The following is a 17,986-nucleotide window of genomic DNA, read 5'->3' as shown; positions in this document are numbered from 1 at the left end:
CAGGGCGGCTGTGTCCACGCAACCACACCGTTTATTGCCATGGTGTCTGGGGTGGGGGAACACTGCAGGAATGCCGAGTGCATCAAGGAGGGCAGTATCTGTGACTCCTGGACACTTGAACATCTTCAGAATTGGAGAGTCCAGACCTAGTTTGCCCACTGAGCTCTGCTCCTGTCTCACGCCGACACCCATATGTGCATGCATGCCTGCACGCACACGCCCAGTGTCCTTCAGTACAGCAGTTCAGCCCTCCCCAGCTGGGAGGAATGCGGGAGAGGTAGGGGTCACTGGGTTTCCTCCTCTTTCATGTCACCTCTTGGCAACCTGTGGCTGGCTTCTAGAAGCAGCATGGGCAGGAAAAGGAAGCGCAAGGGGCTCTGGCCTGCTCCTCCTTGCCCAGGAGCAAAGCCAGCAACTGCAGTCCTGCTGTGAGGTAATGCCTGGCGCCGCCTGTGTGTTCCTGCAGGTCGAGGCAGATTCGGGCCGGGTGGGGTGGCAGCCCCAGCCTCAGAGGGCACGCAGGGAGAAGAGCGCTGGGGCTGCTGCCTGGACCCCAGCCCCTCCCTGCCAGGCCTCGGGGGCCTGCCACCAGGTGGGTGCCCAGGCCTCCCCTGTACTCCGAGCTCCCCGGCTCCACTGGGAGAGCGTTCCCTCAAGAACACTGTGGGTTGGGCCTGGGCTCCCCTGGTCTCGAGCCCCTCTGCCCAGGTGTTATGGACCTGCTGAGACGGGTTCAGAAGGCGCCAGGGAGAAACCAGCTGGAGCTGGAGCCTGGCACCCAGCCCCCAGCTCCCCAGGCCCTCTCCCGCCCTGGTGGAGTTGCATCAAGGTTCTCATTAGCAGCTGCCCCCGCCTGGGCGCGGAGATGCTTTGGCCATTTGCCATGAGGCAGTTTGAGATTTTGCAACAGTCTCCAGGAGGGCCAGGCAAGAAGAGTGGGCTACCCCTGCCACCTAGTACCCCTCCAAGGGTTAAGTCAAAAAGCGAGGAAAAAAACATCAAGTCTTAGCAGCATCCACGGTACCTAGTGTGACAGAGACAGGGCTCCCGTGCACTTTCTGTCCTGCAGTCCTGCCCGGCCTCGGAGCTGTCAGCTCACCTCCCTCGTGTGGCTGGAACTGAGTCACAGGTCTTTGCCCTGGCCATGGCGTGTCCCGTAGAGACAGGTGACAGGCACAGAACCCAGGAGGGTCTGGGTTCCGATGGTCACCTGGCCATCACACAGCTCCACTGAGAAGGCGCTGGGGACACCATGCTGCCTGGGAGGCCACCCCTTTTGTTCCTTGGCTTCTGGTACCTTGCAGACCCACTTCCTGAAGCCCAGCCTGGTACAGCCAGCATGGGAGGGCCTCCTGGAGGGGACTTGGGAGACACAGAGGCAGAGGTCCCTGGACACAGAGGAGATGGGGCCAGGCCCCCGCCCCGGGAGAAGAGTGGTAGCAGCTGTGCCAGGCAGGAGGCAGCTCCTAGGCAGAGGTGAGGTCAGGAGCCTCCCCTCCCGCCATGTTCCTGGCTCAGATGTGCCCTTCCAGGGGTGGGGAGAGGTGCGGATGAGGACCCTGTGGGGGGAACTTGACGAAGGCAATGGCAGCCAGCTCCTTGCAGAACTCCTCCAGGACAACCACACCCTGGAGGAGGGTCTGGTGGTCCAGCCTGAGGGGAAGAGCACAGAGTCATGGCTGGAAAGCCATCGGTGACATCCCAGTGTCCCTGAGGCATAACCCAGTGGCAGACCCTTCTGAGTGAGGACAGAGCTTGGCAACAGACCCTCTGCACCAAGGCCAGGCACCTCCCCACCCTGGGGTGCTCTGCCCTCCCACCTGGGGCTCTTCCCCAGCACCCAATTCCCTCAGCTACTTACTGCTCCCCAGGAATGTGACCCATCAGCTGCTTGCGCACCAGGAACAGTTTGCCTGAGAACTGGGGTACCCTCTGAATCCTCTGCATCAAGTCCCCAATTACCTGGAGCAAGAACAAGAGAGGACTGAGGTGGGGACCAGCGACACTCAAGCGAGACGCCCTGGCTCTGCTGCACCAGGACGTGATGCTTATGCTTCCCTCTGGCACTGACAAGGGTCCTCACACCCGCGGCCCCAGCCCCACCCCGTACCCCTCCCTCCCTGCCCACCACTGACACGCTCCCAGGCACCCTTACCCGGACCAGCACAGAGAACAGGCTCCTGCAGCCCGGGGCCAGGTTGACGTAGGGGTCCAGGAGGTACTCGTGGATGAGGGGGTGGGGGAAAAGGGCGAGCCGGGACAGGACTGAGGTCACTTGCAGGTTCAGGCTGTATGGCTGCAGGGAATGTGGTGGACAAACCAGGGGTTGGCCGGGGCTGGTGAGCATTTTTGTACCCCCCCCCAGAGAGGCGCCTGGCCAGCATGAACGTGTGCGGGGGTGGGAGACGCACATGATGTGTGTGTGTGTCATGGCTCCCCGGGGCTGAGGGCCAGGCGTGTCGGGGCACGCGGAGCAGAGGCGAGCCGGGCTTCCCGCCTGGGGAAAGGTGGGGTGGGGGGTGGAGCTGCAGAACTGAAGACGGCTCGACCCCCTACCTGCCACGGTCAGGCCTGACCGTGGAGCTCCCCCAAGGGCTCCAGAGGCACCCACCTGGGGTGCTCCTGTGGGCCCCGCCCTCTGGCCGGGGCCCAGTCCTGTTGGCTACCTGCTCCAAAATCCGGGACATGCGGCCAAACAGCATTCGGAGGAAGTGCCCCTCAAAGAAAGGCCGCTCGGGCTCATGGGGGTCCAGGGGTGTGAGAGCCGGGGTCCAGCCCCAGGGGGCGACTCGGGAGCTGCACTCCTGGAACTGGACCAGAAGGGAGAGCTGAGAGGAGGCCCCAGGTCAGGAGGCCACAGCGCGGCAGGGCAGGGTGGGGTACATGGGAAGGTGGGCTCAGGGTTCGTGACTGGAGCTGGCAGTGCCCTGGGCAGAGCTCGCAGGGGAGAAGGCAGAGTTATCAACCCCACAGCTCTGGGGGCGAGGAGTGGGTGCCGGCAGCGACCTGGACACTCACCAGTCCATAGGCATCGTGGACGTAGGTGTCATAGCCAGTCTCCTCCAGGAAGGCCGAGGTCTTGGCCTCCTCAGGAACCAGGCAGAGGAAGCTGAGAGACAGGAGGCTTGGTCTGGCGGGGCGCCCCTCCTGCCCTGCTCCATCTACCCCTGGAGTGAGCACTGTGCTGGGCTGTGCCCCAGCGGGGCTGTGGCCAAAGGCAGAACAAACTCAAGTGGCTCAGACTTCCTGACCTGTCCCCTACCTGTTGACAATCTCAGTCACCGCTGTCTTGCCATCCAGGGTGGTGGCAGGGGCTGGGGCAGGCTTGGCAGGGGGCTGAAAGCTGGCATCGAGGAGGCCATCTGTGAAGTAGGGGTCCTCCTCCAGGTCTCTGTGGCCAGAGCACACACACATGGCACCAAAGAGCCCACGAAAGAAAAACTGTGGGGATGCTGAGGGCTGGGGTGGGGCCCAGGTGTCCTCACATACTTACAGGGTATCCTCGTAGCTCTCAGGCTCCGGGCAACCCCGGGCCACGTAGGGGCGGCCCTCGAGGTGGCACAGGACCAGCTTTCGGACGATGTGCTCGTGGGGCTTCTGGAGCAGCTCCTCGAACAGCCGCAGCGTGGCGATGCTGATCTGGGGCCAGAAGGGGTCAGCAGGACGCCCCTTCCTGCCCCGGCTTCTGGGTGTGCCTGGGGTTTGCTCACCCAGATGAGAACAGTGCCCCTAGAAGAGGGGTCCCCCATCCCTGGCAAGTTGTGAAGGGAGTGGGAGAGTGTTGGCCTGGGAATCAGAAGTCTGGCTGGTTCCATTATTAATCTGATGTGATAATAGGACAGGAAATGGGCTTCTCTATGCCTTAGTTTCTATGTCTGAAAAATGGAATACTGGCCCCCCTACCGCACAGAGCAGCCGTGAGCCTCAAACAAGCCCGATGAGGCAGTCTGCACTCTATGCAGGGCCAGCACAAGTGCCGTATTTTGCTGTGTATAATGCGCACTTCTTTGCCCAAATTTTTGAGGGAAAAATAAGGGTGTGCATTACATACAGGTAGCACCAACTCCATATCTATATAAATGTTTTTAATTCTTTTACTTAGGCTTATGAGTTGAAAGTGTTAACTCTAGAAAGCAATAATGACACCCACATGCAAAATAATACCCTGGAATACAATAATCAGCTTTGTTTCTAAATGTAAATAAATACAAAATTGAATTAAAGAATTAAAATGAAAGATTTTTTTCCCTGAAAATCTGGGCTAAAAACATGGGTGCGCACGATACACTGCTGCGCGACCACAGACAGCTGCTGCGGGATGCCTGGTGCACAACGGGAGCAGCCTGGCCCAGTCCCCGCATCACTGCTCCTTTCGGGGGAGGCTTCGCCGTCTCAAAGGCAGAATGGTGAAGATGGGAGACCCGAGAGATCCCTCTGGCAGGGGTGGGGTGGGGTGGGAGTGAGTGGAGGACCCTCCCATCTCACCTCATCGGACAGGTGGTCGCAGTGCCTGATGAGCTGAGCGCACAGAGCGCAGGGGCTGTCCTCGGGGGCTGCAGGCCGCAGGTCAGTGCCCAGGAGGAAGGCCACGGCCTCCTGAAGCAGCGCAGGGGAGCGCAGCCGGCGCAGCAGGGCCGTCAGCAGGGCAGTGGAGGTCAGGACACTCTGCTCAGACCTATGTGGACGGAACAATGAGCCAGGCAGGGAAGGGGAGGCCAGAGCGGCAGGGAGTGGACAAGTCGGGGCAGGGGCAGAGCCCCTTCCTGGTTTCCTAATATCTCAGGCTTGTGCCTCTCTGCTCACTCCCATCCCCTGAGGTCATGGAGTCCCAGGGCGGAGGCCTTTGTAGCCCACGGTGGCTCTGAGCCACATGTGTGTTGGGGGACAGGCCTGGCCCCCATGAACCGATGGAGCCCACAGACTCATGTGACTCTGGCTGAGGAGGTCCTTGGCTGTAGGATAGGAAGGGGCAGGAGTGGTGGGCACCGGGATCCACACCACAGCCACAGCTGAGGGGCCTGGACATAGACTCACACGTGCAGGAGCTGCGGCTGCAGAATGTCCACAAATAACTTCTCGGCCACGGCCTTCGCCAAGGCGTCTGCAACTACCTGGGCACCAAAGAGCATGTGGTAAACACCTTTACCTCCACTGACAGTTTGCCACCAAGAAATAACTGTCCTGGTGCAGTGTCCAGCACAACAGGCAGAGGGTCCCTGCCAACCCGAGGCCTGCCCAGCTCTGAGAGACCCACCCAGTCCTCCAGGGAGAGACGGAGGAGGGCAGCCAGTGGCAGAGAACTCCCTGTCCCCACTCACCGTGTGTGCCTCCTGGATGAGACGGTCGCAATAATCGAACCAGCCCAGAAAGGCTGCCAAGGCCTCCTTGCCCGGGAAGGGAGCCTCATCAGACGGGGCACTGGGTACCCTGCGGGACAGTGAGGGAGCGGCTGTGAGGCCTGCCTCAGCTCTGTTCCAGAAGGAAGCAGAGCCCCTCCTCCCGCTGCCAGGGAACCTCTGTTGCAGGGCAGGAGGTAGGCGGGGATGCAGGGTGAGGTGGTTGGTTCAACAGGGGTTCTTTGGGAAGAAGCAAAAGGGATGCTTCTCTGAAGGGTGAGAAGACCCTTAGGACGGGCTGTAACCGTGGGAAGAAGATGGCCAGCAGGGGTCCCCATCCCTCCCAGAAACAGAGGAACTGGCTACCAGGGGACCTGCAGGGCTTCCAGCCCCTGAAGACGCAGCCCCGCCTTCCCCAGCCCAGCACCTACCTCCAGCTGATGCCCTCTGAAGCGGCAATGTCTGCAGGGTCCAGGAACGTGGGCATGGACTGGTGCAGCTGGCAAAGGTGCTCGACAATCGCAGGGCAAAAGGGGCTGCTCTGTACCAGGTGGGCGGCAGCCGCTGGGGGAGCCACACTGACAAGGAGCAGCAGGTTCTCCTGGGCCTTCAGGGCCACACGACCTTTCTAGGGAACAGAGGTACAACTTCAGCACATGCACCTGAGCCCCCAAGGCCCCTCACCCCATAATTCGCCCTGTCTGGCCCATCGCTGTCTCAGCATCAGGCACCTTGCTCTTGCACAGGCCAACCAGCGAAGTGACCAGGTTGCTCTCCCCAATCCCTCCATCGGGCTCCTGGGTCTCAATAGGTAGCTGGGTGGTCAAAGCCCAGGCGCCACAGGGACCCCTGTCAGAAGCCTCACTGTGGGGGTGGTCCTTGTTCTCGATGCTGGCTGTCTCTCTAGGCAAGGCGGTGGGTTCCTTGGATGCCTTTTTCTTAGCAACAGTCTTCTTGCCCTGTAGATGAGGCTGAATGAGGCCAGGTCGTGGTGGAGCCTACTCCCCACGCTGTCCCCGGGAAATGTAGGGTGTGGGGACTGTTAGGGCCTCGCACGGGCTGAGGAGAGCTGCTCTGTGCACCTCTGCTTCCTCAGAGGGACCACAGGGTGGGGCCCGGGGCCTGGGCCCTGCACTTCTGTGCCCACAGAGGCACTCACTTCCAGGATGTAGGTGAGCAGGGCTGGATCCTGCTGGATCTTGGAGCAGAGGACGGTGGTGAACTGCACCTCCTCCTTTTCTGTGAGTGATCCAGGATCTGTCCCACCGAGCCGGAGAAGTTTCTGGGAGGGGGGCAGCACAGAAGCAGAGGGGAATGGGCAACAGGGAAGAGGGGGCTGCACCCCTACACACCCCTAGGCTTCTCAGCCCCTCACCTGCACAGGCCTATGGACATTGAGGTAATGCAGAAGTGGGTGCTGAACCTGGGCCAGCACCTTGCTGAAGAACTGGAACACCTGCTGCCGCATGCCCGGGGGGTACTGCAGGTCGGGGGCAGAGTGCCTGTCAGCACAGGAAGCCATGCCCCGCCCCCCCGGCCCCCGGCATGGCTCCCTGCACAATTCCTCTCTGTCCCCTGCTCAGAGCCCACTTCTCCCAAAGCCTCCCTCCCTCGCCATGGAAACAGGCCTCCTACTCGCCACCAGTGCCCATCCCCACATGATTTGTCTCCATGACCTTGTCATCACTGAACACACATGGGGGCTCCTTTGTCTTAAGCCTGCTGTGTCCTCAGTGCCTAGGACGCAACCTGACACAGGGCTCATCCCCAGCACATCTTTGCTAAATAAATGCCGACCAAGAGAGCAAGGCACCAAGCAGATGAGCACGGGGAGGTGGTGGGTGTGCTGAAGGGCCGGTTGCAGGGGCCCCCACCGGTAGTGTGGGGACTGGGAAAGCACAGGTGGAAGAGCCTGGAACCCAGGGCTTGGCCGGAAGCTTCTGGAGGCAGCGGGGTCCTGCCCACCTCGGCCTTGCCCAGCGTGCACAGGGTCTCTAGGATCTTGTGCTGCAGCAGGTACTCGAGGCAGGGCCCGGCCTCGCCTGCCGCCTGCTGCCTCTCCTCGTACACCAGGATGTCCAGCATCTGCTTTAGCCGCCAGGGGATATCCGTCTTCTTGGCCGGGGTGTTTTCATCTATTTGAGATTCGGGGGAAGAGTGAGTAGGGAGAAGTTGAGCACTCTGGCTCTGCGGGGTCAGGACCCAGGGGCCCGGGGTGGGTGGCAGTGGCTGAGGGCACTCTGGAGAGGCCAGGGTAACAGTCTGTTTCCACAGTTAAAGGCCAGAGGAAATGGAAGTCACAGTCCGTGCCTCCATATGTAAAAGCACAAAAGACCTTCTAGAACGAGGTCCAGGATACAACTCTGAGCATGCGTGCATGCCCCGGCTCTTTATCAGAGGGAAGGCCGCCTGCCTGCCCGCACATCCCGGGGCCAACACACGGACCTCGGCCGGGGCTGCAGTGAGGCCCGAGTGAGTGGCTGTGGGCCCAGGGTCTCTCGGCAGAATTTAGAAGCTGTTTCTAGCAGCTTCCCAGCTGATCACCTCCTGGGGCCCGTTTATGTCCCTTTTCCACTCACAGAAGGCAGTATTCTATTTTTTAAAAAGCAAGGAAAATCCAAGCCCGACATGGGTTCAGGCTCTGCTGCACCACACGGAGGGCCCAGTGGAGAAGCTGGTTAGTGGGGCTTTCTTGGAGCTGTGGCAGTAGAATGTGTTTGAAAGAAGACTTTGGCTCTTAGGGACTGGCCTTGAGCACCCTCTAGCTTTCCGTGAGAGCACAGGCTCTTGGGCAAGGCAGCTGCCTCGCCCGCTCCCGGGCCTCTGATACAGGGACTGTTTTGGCAACGAAAGGACTGGGCCCAGGCGAAGCCCCAGGTGGGCCTGAGTCCATCCTGGACCTTTCACTGCTCTCCTGGTGAACTGGGGCTCTCTGTCCAGAGATCTTCAGTGTCTAAAAGGCACAGACTTCCAGTAATAAAATCAGTCCTGGGCTATGTAATGTGCAGAGTGGTGACTATAGTTAATAACAGTGTATTGTATAATTCAAAGTTGCCGAAAGACTATAAAAGCTCTCATCACAAGGAATTGTAACTACTTGTGGTGACAGACGTTAACTGGATTTATTGTGATCATTTTGCAATCAATCCATACATTGAATCAATGCTGTACAACTGAAACTAATGTTATATGTCAGTTATATTTCAATGAAAACAAAAGTGATTATCAGTCTAAAGCTGTTGTTCTCAACTGGGGGCAGTTTTTCCACCCCTCCCCTCCCGCTCCCAGGGGACATTTGGTAATGTCCGGAGAGACATTTACGCTTGTCACATGAGAAGGGGGGGTTACTGGCCTCTGATGGGCAGAGGCCAGAGCTGCTACTAAATACACTGCAGTGCGTCCCACCGCACCCTCCGCACAGAGTGACCCAGTCCAGACATCCTGAGTGCCAGCAAGAGGAATCCAGTCTAACAGAGGGTTCAGAGGACCCCTCAGTGTCCAAGGCCACCTTCTAATTTCTGGGGCTAGCTCAGGCTTGACGTGAAGCCTTTAGGACAGGCACAGGCTGGAATCAAACCCCAGTCCGTACTGCAGGAGGTGAAAGCTAGGGATGTAGGACAGGGTTACCTGGCGATCAGTGTGCATCCACCAATGCCAGCACACCGACTGCAAAGCAGCCAATCGGAGCCCGCCTCCCAGAGAGTGAGCCTGCTGGACCCTGATGCTCTCAGCCTTCGGCTCCCTGGCATGTTAGCTTGGGCTCAAGGACCAGGTAGTTACATGCCTTGGTTTTTGTTCTCCTCCTACCCCTCTAAGTTGGCTCAGGGAAAACAAGAATGTGTTCAATTTCTTTTCTTTTGATCAGTAAGCTCTTGACACAGGCACTTAAAGACGGAAGGCCTGGATGTTCTACCTAGCAGGAAGTCGGGGGCGAGTGGGGCGCAACTCCCAGAGCAGGCCAGCGAAACCCCCAAACTCCTGGTTTCTCACTCCCGCCTCACAAGGGCAGATGTCACCTTCCACGGGACTCCTGTGTCTCTGAGCTGCACTGTGGCTCTGCCGCACTGTCCTCACAGCTCCCTGAAGGGAAGACCAGGCCTCACCTGTGCTTTCAATGTAGTAGTGCGTGATGCCCTTCCAGTGCTCCACGAACGCCTCCAGAAGGTCAAGGGTGGGCTCCCGCTGCAGAGAGAGCAGAAGCATGACCTGAGTGACATGGGCTCTGCCTCAGCCAGGACGCGCAGGGACAGACGTTCCACCACCCTCGGACACGTGTTCTCCAGGTCACATCCGACTATCGGCAACAATCCGGCACCCCTCCGGCACCCCTCCCCAGCCACCCCTTCCTGCTGGAAATGCTGTCCTTCCACCTGCTGCAGGCAGGATTCCACAGCCCGACTCGGAGGAAGAGCTAATAGTGTCAGAGGGGGACACAGACACAGATCGTTTCAACACAACACGGTCATGCCACAACAGGGGTGCATGGAGGAGAACAGGAGCGCACCCCCGAATAACAAAATCAAGTGGCATAGAGGGAACACACATGAGAGACAAAGTTTTCAGGTCCTTCTGAATCTGAGAGTTGACGAAACGCTGTGCCAAGGCCGCAGCAGGCTCAGTTCAGCCAGGTGGCTGACACCAGCATGACATTAAGAAAGGGCCTCACTATGATGCACATGCAGCTTTCGTCCAGGCTGCAGGTCGTGCAACCCGAGCTCTTCCCTAGCCAGCTCTGCTCCAGCCACGTCTCCTCCTGAGCCTTCTATTGGCCGCGGGGGATTCCAACTCTGTCCCCAGCAAGCCCTAAAGCCTCCCTTTCCAGTGCTCTCTCCACTTCCACAGCCTGGCTGCACCTGGCCTTGAACTGAGAACAACCACTTTCCCTGAAAACTTCTCCCCAAAAAGGGCATTTCTTCTCTTTCCTTGCAGAGTACATGTTTGCAGGAGAAAAAATACATAATCGGGTTCTCTTTCTCTAAAGGTGCTCGTTTCTATGCTGGGTCTTTGCTCAGGCTGCTCCTCTGCCCAGGAGGCCCTGGACTGACAACTCACCCAGACCCTAGTGGTCCCCAGTGAGGCCTGGCTGAGAGCCTCCAGCTGCACAAAGCCCTCTCCTGGTTCCTGGATACATCGCCCTCTAGCCTCATGCTGTACGGTACCACGGAACTGCATGTCTCCTCCTTTAATCTATTCAGGAGCTATCTTCCGAGGGCCTGCTACATATTGGGTTGGCCAAAAAGTTCATTTGCTTATTTCTGTAAGACGGCTCTAGTAGTGCTTAGCTGTCTCTAACTTCATTCAAAACAATTTTGTTAGATTGTATTATGACAGCTGTATATTTTTAATAACTTATCAAAATTGGTGACTTTTTGTGTAGCAATTTTAATATTGAAGATGGAAAAAAATACGCAACATTTTTGGCGTGTTATGCTTTATTATTTCAAGAAAGGTAAAAACAACCGAAATGCAAAAAAAGATTTGTGCCGTGTATAAAGAAGGTGCTATGACTGAACGTGCCAAAAGTGGTTTGTGAAGTTTCGTGCTGGAAATTTCTCGCTGGACGATGCTCCACGGTCAGGTAGACCAGTTGAAGTTGACGGCAATCAAATTGAGACATTACTTGAGGAAAAAATTAATGTTATACCACGAGGGAGAGAGCCGACATACTCAAAATATCCAAATCATTAAAGTTATTGGTGAAAATGAAAACTGTGTATTTTATTTTACAGACAAAACCAAATGGACTTTTTGGCCAACCCAATCAAGACATCATGCTAGATGCCACAGGCAACACCAGGGTGCCCAAGACCCAGCGCCCCAGAGGAGAAGAGCGTCCCAGCCCACACTGAATAACTCAGCGACAGGGAGTGGTGGGAGATGAGAACGCAGGAGAGGAGGGAAGTGACCTCCGGGAAAAGAAGGGCCGCTCCCAGTGGGACGGAACAGAGGACGCTGAGGTCACGCCGAAACTAACACTTGAAGAACAGGGTCAGATTCCAACAACGAGAGGTGAAGGAAGCACATTCCCTGCAGCAGGTACTCTGCAAAGTGTGTCTGGGACCAGGACGGGCTGATGAGGGCACAGGGCCTTGAATGCCAGGCCAAGAGGTCCGGAGAAATACATATTCAAGTACATGTATCTGTAGGCAATGGGGAGCAGGTCAGGGACACTGGGCCATGATTTAGGAGGAGGCATCTGGCAGCTGTGTGTGGAAACAAAGGGGAGAAGAACGCTCTGAAGACCATGGTGATGGGGAGGAAATGGTAACACCGAAGCTGAGGCCTTGACACAGCGCCTGCCTTGGCTGCCCAATCTTGTCCTCTTTCAAAATTAGTTGTGGGGATTGTGGCCCTCACCAGACTGGTGTGTCTCCCACAGTCGTTCCAAACACACTGGGTGTGACCACATCTTATCGAGTTCCGTGTGATGCTATCATGTTTGGGTTAGCGGTCGTTTCCTCTACTGGACTGTTGGCATCTGAGTGCCAGGGCTCGTGTTTCAGAATCTGTCTGTCCCTGAAGGGTACACACGCAGTGAGTGACTAAGTAACATTTACTAAACAGCTCAGCAAGCTCCCTAAAACACTGCTCCACAGTTCCTTGTCTCTGGGAAGGCCTCTGACCCTTAACCAGCACTCGATGATCTCAGCAGTTTGTGACGGGGGCTCACTGAACCTCAAAACTTGTTTATAGTCTCCAAAACTTTGCCAGTGCTTAAACCAAAATACATAAATAATTAATAATAATAATAATAATGCAGTATGGAAAGTAGAAATGGGAGCATGCAGGTTAGCCAAAACAGACCATTCAAAAGAAGAGAACGGGCATCGTCTTCACCTGAGACAACTGTTAGCTACTCTCGCTCCAGACCACGAAACTGTACCAAATGATTTCTCTTTAAAGGTAACGGTCGCTATTCCATTCTGTCAGAAGAGGGCAGGAAAGAGCAGCATGCTCCCTCCTTAACCAGGAGTCAGCCAGCAGTCAACTGACTTGCTGGGGTCTGAACCTGAAGGCCCAGGCCTGGGAAGACCTCTGTGCAAGATGTCGGGGTGCGGAGGAAAGAGGGGTTCCCATCTCTCCCAACAATCACACAGGGTCAAACTTCTAGGGGACTAAGAAGATGGCCTGCCTAAAAGTATCTCCCTTGACCACCAATATTTCCTCCAGCCCCTGACTCTGAAATTCCTGCATTGGAGGCATTAGAAATTCACTTCTTAGGCTAAGGTCTTATCTGCATGTCACCCACCTGCACCTCCATTCCCCCCCCCCCCCCCTTTTCGTGGAGCTGTCCTTGAGAGGTATGAAGTTGTTTGTCAGGTCACTCTCTAAGGTGATAGCTGTCTTGACTGGGGACAGGGAGGTGGGGAAGGAGAGATCCTATAGAACCCCTGCCAGGTGGGATGGCCTGAGGCCAAGGGAAGTCCAGGGAGGGCGGGGCAGTCCTGGAAGGAGCAGGAGCTTTTCACTTTCTTCACCAGTTTGCTTAAGGCTGGGACTTAAGCAAATTCATAATAAGCTCTGATTTGAAGCGGGGGGGGGGGGGGGGGGGGGGGGGGCGGGATTGTTGGGGAGGCAGGGAGTGGAAACTGAGGTTTTGCTTCTCGCGAGAAAATCTGACACACTAAACTGATCATATTTTGTTTATGCTGAAACAAAAGGAATCAACTTCACAGATTCTTGGCAGGGTTACTTTAAGTACAGGGTCTCTGCCTATCCTATCTAAACTGTACTTTTATCTTACTGAATGAAGTTAACTCAGTGGGCCGCCTCTGACTAGCATTCGCCCCCAACAGAAAACGCCAAAAGCACAAACTCTGAGAATATAAGAAATCAATAAACTCTTCCCCACAGGTCTGCAGCCCCATGGCGGGCCTCCCCCGATGCAAAGCTGCTGTAACGAGGGGAGAATACGTGGGAACCTGCAGGAGGCTGCTTCCAGGGCGAGGGCACCCCCACCCCCCGCCCCGACTGTCCGTCCGGACTGTTCACGCTTCCCGGGGACCGGGCAGGCAGGGCCCGCATTCCCGAGTGGAGGGTGAGGGCGCGCTGGGCCTGAAAAGGTCTTGGAGTGGTCGGGGCTCCGAGGGAGGGAAGGGGCAGCTGTTGTTAAGCACAGGGGACAGGAAGAGCGGAGCAAGCGAGAGGAAGGCACACACAGGCCTTCCAACTCTCCAGGAGAGGGAACTTGGGGTTTGGGGAAAGAAACTACCGGGTGACATGGGAGCACTCTGGCACAGGAGAGTTGGGAGCTGGGAGAGGCCGGGGAGCCGAAAAAGAAACAGGAAGCAGTTTGGGGAGGTGAGTCAAGGAATGGAGCAGTCTGGGAAAGCGGCGCGGTCGGGAAAGGAGCCACTGGAAGCGGGCTGCGCTGTGCGAGGCAGGGAAGGGTGCCACGGCCCCGCCGGGGTCCTTCCCCCGGGCGGCCGGCCCCCTCCGCCCGCCGCCAGCTCCGCCCCGGCCGCCGCGGCCCGCCGCCCCGCGCCCAGGCCTCCCCGCGCCCACGGCCTCACCGCGCCCACGGCCTCCTGCAGCAGCGCCCCGAGCCGGCTCAGCATGATGGCGCCCGGCCCGTTCCGGCTCCGGCTCCCGGCTCCCCAGCTCCCCGGCGGCGGCGGCGGGGGGCGGGGGCGGCAGAGCTGCGGGCGCTGGGATTGCCCGGCGCGGCGCGGCTCTGCGAGGCGAGGGAGGCGGGGCCGGGTCCGCTCCGCCCCGGCTGGGCTGGGGGCGCTCTCCAGTCGGGCCCCGCAGCTCCCGCCGGGCCCGTCCGCCTTGGGAAAGAAAACCGACCCCGGGGAGCGGGAGGGGCGCCGCAGCGGCCGGACGGGTTCAGTCCCGCGGGGCGCCCTAGGGAGCCAGGTGGCAACGAGAGAACGACCCTCCCCTTTGAGGAGTGCGAGTGGGCCCGGGGAGGTTGTTTCCATCAGGAATGAGAAGCTTTGTGGGTTCTGTAGGTCTCCAGATGGCCCGGCCGCCACACACACAAACACACCCCCGCCCGGTCCCCCACAGTAGCCACGGGCCCTGTGTAGCTGTGGAGCCCGGAACCACGTGTGTCCTAATTGAGGTGGGCTGAGGGTGAAGTGCATACACCCCGGGCTCTAACCACTTAATACAAGAATGTGAAATAGCTCACTAATGAGGTTTTATGTGGATTACATATTGAGGTGGTAATATATTATATATATTGGATTAATGTTAAAATTAATTTCACTTGTTGCTTTAAGTGGGTACAGCGCTGGGCCAGAGGTCCCACAGGAAGTAACAAGTGGCTCCACTGTACCCTTTTAGCTGACCCAAGGGAAGAAACAGAAGGTGGGTTTCCCGTGTGGACGTCACGCCAGGAAAAGTACACCCCAGGATTACGCAGGCAGAACCCTCAACAAGAGCAGGGGTTCCTGGAACGTCCAAAGCTAGGGCCTTCGGGATGCGCCTTCTACCTGCCAAGCCTGCCAGTTTAAAGCCCATCCCCCCACCCCACCCCCCTCTCCACTCCTCCAGGAATGGAAAGAGATTTTTAAGATTCTTTCTGAGGACAGTATCTGGACGTCTGTTCAAAATACATTTCTACGAAGCACTGCCATCCTATGAAGAGAGGGTAAGGCTTTGAGAGTCCCATTAGAGACCAGGACTGGGAGGTGGGGGTAGCCCCTGTCACAGAACTGTGGGACCTAGAGCTGTGGGGTCCAGGGGCCTCCCTGCCTTTAGGCCCCATTCCCCAGGAGGGCCTGCACAGAGCTGGCGGGGTGCTGTGGAGTGCGGCCTGCAGTCCAGGCTGAGGCAAGGGTTGTTTTGAATCCAGGCTGAGCTACTGTTTGGAGTTCAGTTCTCCTGTGCTGCTTGGGGAAAAAATGATACTTTCTAACAGTTCATCTGCAGATGGGTCTCTTATGAGAAGCCCTTCAAGGAGGCTTTTAAGCAAAAAATGTATAAAAGGGAAGAAACCAGCCTGGTTTGTGTATCCAGAAGTGACCTGGAGAGTTGGAGACCTCAATCCAGCCTGCACTTCTTTTCTGAGCCCATTGCCTCTTGGGTAAAGGAAGCAGCTGGGTGGATTAAATGTTTTCCCCCTCAACACGTGTTAAGGAACTCTAGGGTACAGTGGAAGTGTATCAGGAATCTGGAGCCTTTCATTTGGTTTAACTGTTTAGAGTTTACATTTGAAGTTCTAATAAAAGTCAGTGGACTCCCTTATATGTGTTATATGCCAAAAGTGTTAGAGTCACTGATGTGTTTAAATTCTGCTGTCAGGTTAGCTCATTTGTGGAAGACTTTGGATAAAAACCTGTCCTCCTGTCAACTTGAATGAAGGCAGAGGCTGGGGCAGGGTAGGCGTTTTAAATGAGCAAGTTGCAAAGCCCGGGATTCAAGGAGACAGGCAGAGCTGCTGCCGCTTGACAGGAAGAGTGTGAACGGGTTGGTGTGCGCACGGAACCACCACAATGTTGCAACTACTTACCTGTGTGAATCGGGATTTTCTCCGTACTCTGCAACCAAATACAATAATTGGATCCTCCTCTTGACAAAGGGCAACTGTCATACATCACCTTGACCTAAACTTTTTATTCATCAGAGCTTACTTTTTATTCCTCACAGCTTCTTTGTTCTCATTTTCATAGTAAGCAATCGACTATAAAATTCGATTTCCAAATGTACTCCAGATAGTAGCAGTAAGATCTATTTTTTTAAAGGTTGTTACTAAAAAGGTTTGTAACTACTGGACTAAGTAACTGGGAAGGTTTTGCATGTGTGTGCAAGTGCACACGCATGCATGCACGTGTGTGTTTCGGGGAGAAGGTGCTGAGAGACTCTCCCTAAGCTTTTCTTCAGTGATGGAGCTGCATGAGTTGCTCTGAATCTCAGGAACTTAAGTCCTGTGGGGTGTTTAACCTGCGGCCTGTGAACCGCATGTGGCCAACGAACCACATGCAGCCCAGGATGGCCATGAATACAGCCCAACACAAAATTGTAAATTTACTTAAAACCTTTTTTCTTGCTCATAAGTTTTTATTAGTATTTGTGTATTTAATGTGTGGCCCAAGACAACTCTTCTTTTGGCCCAGAGACGCCGAAAGGTTGGGTACCACTGTAGGACCTGCTCTCTCTCTAGGCCCACTGCAAATGTTTCCCCGTGAACTGGGATGAAAGACCCCTGGGCTTGCTGAGTTGCTCAGCAGGCTGGGAGCTGGGTGCCTGTGGCGGTGCCACCCTCCTACCAGAGCACCCTTGTGCACACATTTGCAGATGCCCCACAGTGGTGTGTGTGTGGAGCCCCTTCCTCACTCTGTGCCTCCTCTTCTGCCCTACGAGAGGCCTCATCTGTACTGGGCAGGCCCTGGGCTAGCAGTCAAGGAACCCAGGTGTCGGCTCTACTCTCTACTCATCAGTCACGTGGAGCTTCAGGCTTCAGCTGAAACGTCTCTATCTCACGATTTTCTCCTTCACTAAACAGATGAAAACGGTTTGCGCTGTTGCCCTCACCGGTGTACTAAAAGGATAAAACAGTGTTCTGAATGTAAAAGAACTCTGGCAATTAAATACCATCACCCATGGTCCTGGCTGGCATAGCTCAGTGGCTTGAGCGCGGGCTTCAAACCAAAGCATTGCAGGTTCGATTCCCAGTCAGGGCACATGCCTGAGTTGCAGGCCACAGCCCCCAGCAACCGCACATTGATGTTTCTCTCCCTCCCTTCCCTCTCTAAAAATAAATAAATAAAACCTTAAAAAATAATAAAATACTGTTTCTTTAAAAAAAACAAACAAAAATCCATCACCCACATTAGAGTCATTCTTAGCCATTTTGTTTTTGTCTCTGCCCAAGGGGCTAGAAACTCACCCCAGGATGGGGGACGATTCAGGTCCCAGCTCCAGCCTTGGGTTCACATTGGCCTCCCCGCCCCACCCCGCCAACTCACTTGATCCTTGACCAACACATGCCTCTTCACATTCAGTTCCAGCCAGGTGAGGCCAGCTGCTTGACCCTCGAATACCCCCACCCAAGTCCTGCCTCTGACCTTCCAATCAAGTCCTTGCCCCCTACCCACTTTGACACCCAGCTCTGTGTCTATTGGCCCCAGAACACCTTGCCAAGTCAACCCAGACCAAATCACCCTTCTCCTGGGGCCCCCACTTGACCCTTGTTCCTGCTGGAGTTCTCCATCCCTTGGTGTTCTCTGCCCGATCCGTGACATCAGTCACCGCCTCCTCAGCCCCGCTGACCTGTGCTGTGTGTCTGGCCTCCCCACTGCACCGTCAGGATCTCAGGCACTGGAGGATTCGGCCACGTCAGTGGTTGATGAGCTTGCCTGCTGAGGGGGCATTTGGGGCCTCGGGGGGACGGGGCAGGCTTTCCTCCTAGCTGGCTCTCCGCCGTCTCCACCACGCAGCCCCTGAATGAATGTGGCAGGTGGTAGCCTGCTGCACAGCCCACTCTGGCAGCCTCCGGTGGGGAAGGGGGTGTGTGTCAACCCCCTGTCTCCCCTGCGATATGTGTGCCCATCTGAACCTTCACCCTGTGGTGTCCCTCAGCCTGGTGTCACCTGTCCCTCTCACCCAGATCTGGCGGCTCATAAAGAACAAGTGAATTTGGGGACCCAATGCAACCTTTTAATTCCAAGCAGAGCTCCCCTCCCCCAGCATCACACGCACAC

At 56.5% G+C, this 17,986-nt stretch overlaps 1 protein-coding gene across 2 annotated transcripts; it reads right to left on the bottom strand.

Moving 5' to 3' along the window:
• Nucleotides 1–13: 13 nt before the first annotated feature.
• Nucleotides 14–14,016, bottom strand: FAM160B2 (family with sequence similarity 160 member B2). Of its 2 annotated transcripts, XM_028519859.2 has the most exons (17): nucleotides 13,850–14,016; nucleotides 9,440–9,518; nucleotides 7,302–7,471; nucleotides 6,712–6,816; nucleotides 6,496–6,618; nucleotides 6,068–6,295; nucleotides 5,768–5,964; nucleotides 5,319–5,427; nucleotides 5,035–5,111; nucleotides 4,486–4,675; nucleotides 3,494–3,639; nucleotides 3,263–3,391; nucleotides 3,019–3,109; nucleotides 2,667–2,810; nucleotides 2,156–2,296; nucleotides 1,862–1,962; nucleotides 14–1,653 (listed from the first exon to the last, which is right to left on the bottom strand). In XM_028519859.2, the coding sequence occupies exons 1-17, from the start codon at nucleotides 13,892–13,894 to the stop codon at nucleotides 1,515–1,517; spliced, it is 2,214 nt and encodes a 737-aa protein (XP_028375660.1). In that variant the 5' UTR covers nucleotides 13,895–14,016; the 3' UTR covers nucleotides 14–1,514. The 2 variants fall into 2 exon arrangements, with proteins under 2 accessions (XP_028375660.1, XP_035888545.1); XM_036032652.1 differs by lacking the exon at nucleotides 2,156–2,296.
• Between the last annotated feature and the right edge of the window lie 3,970 nt (nucleotides 14,017–17,986).

Source organism: Phyllostomus discolor, chromosome 8 (genome assembly GCF_004126475.2).
Source record: "Phyllostomus discolor isolate MPI-MPIP mPhyDis1 chromosome 8, mPhyDis1.pri.v3, whole genome shotgun sequence".
Taxonomy (NCBI): domain Eukaryota; kingdom Metazoa; phylum Chordata; class Mammalia; order Chiroptera; family Phyllostomidae; genus Phyllostomus; species Phyllostomus discolor.
The sequence above is the reverse complement of the archived record's forward strand: the minus strand, read 5'-3'. Positions and strand labels throughout refer to the sequence as shown.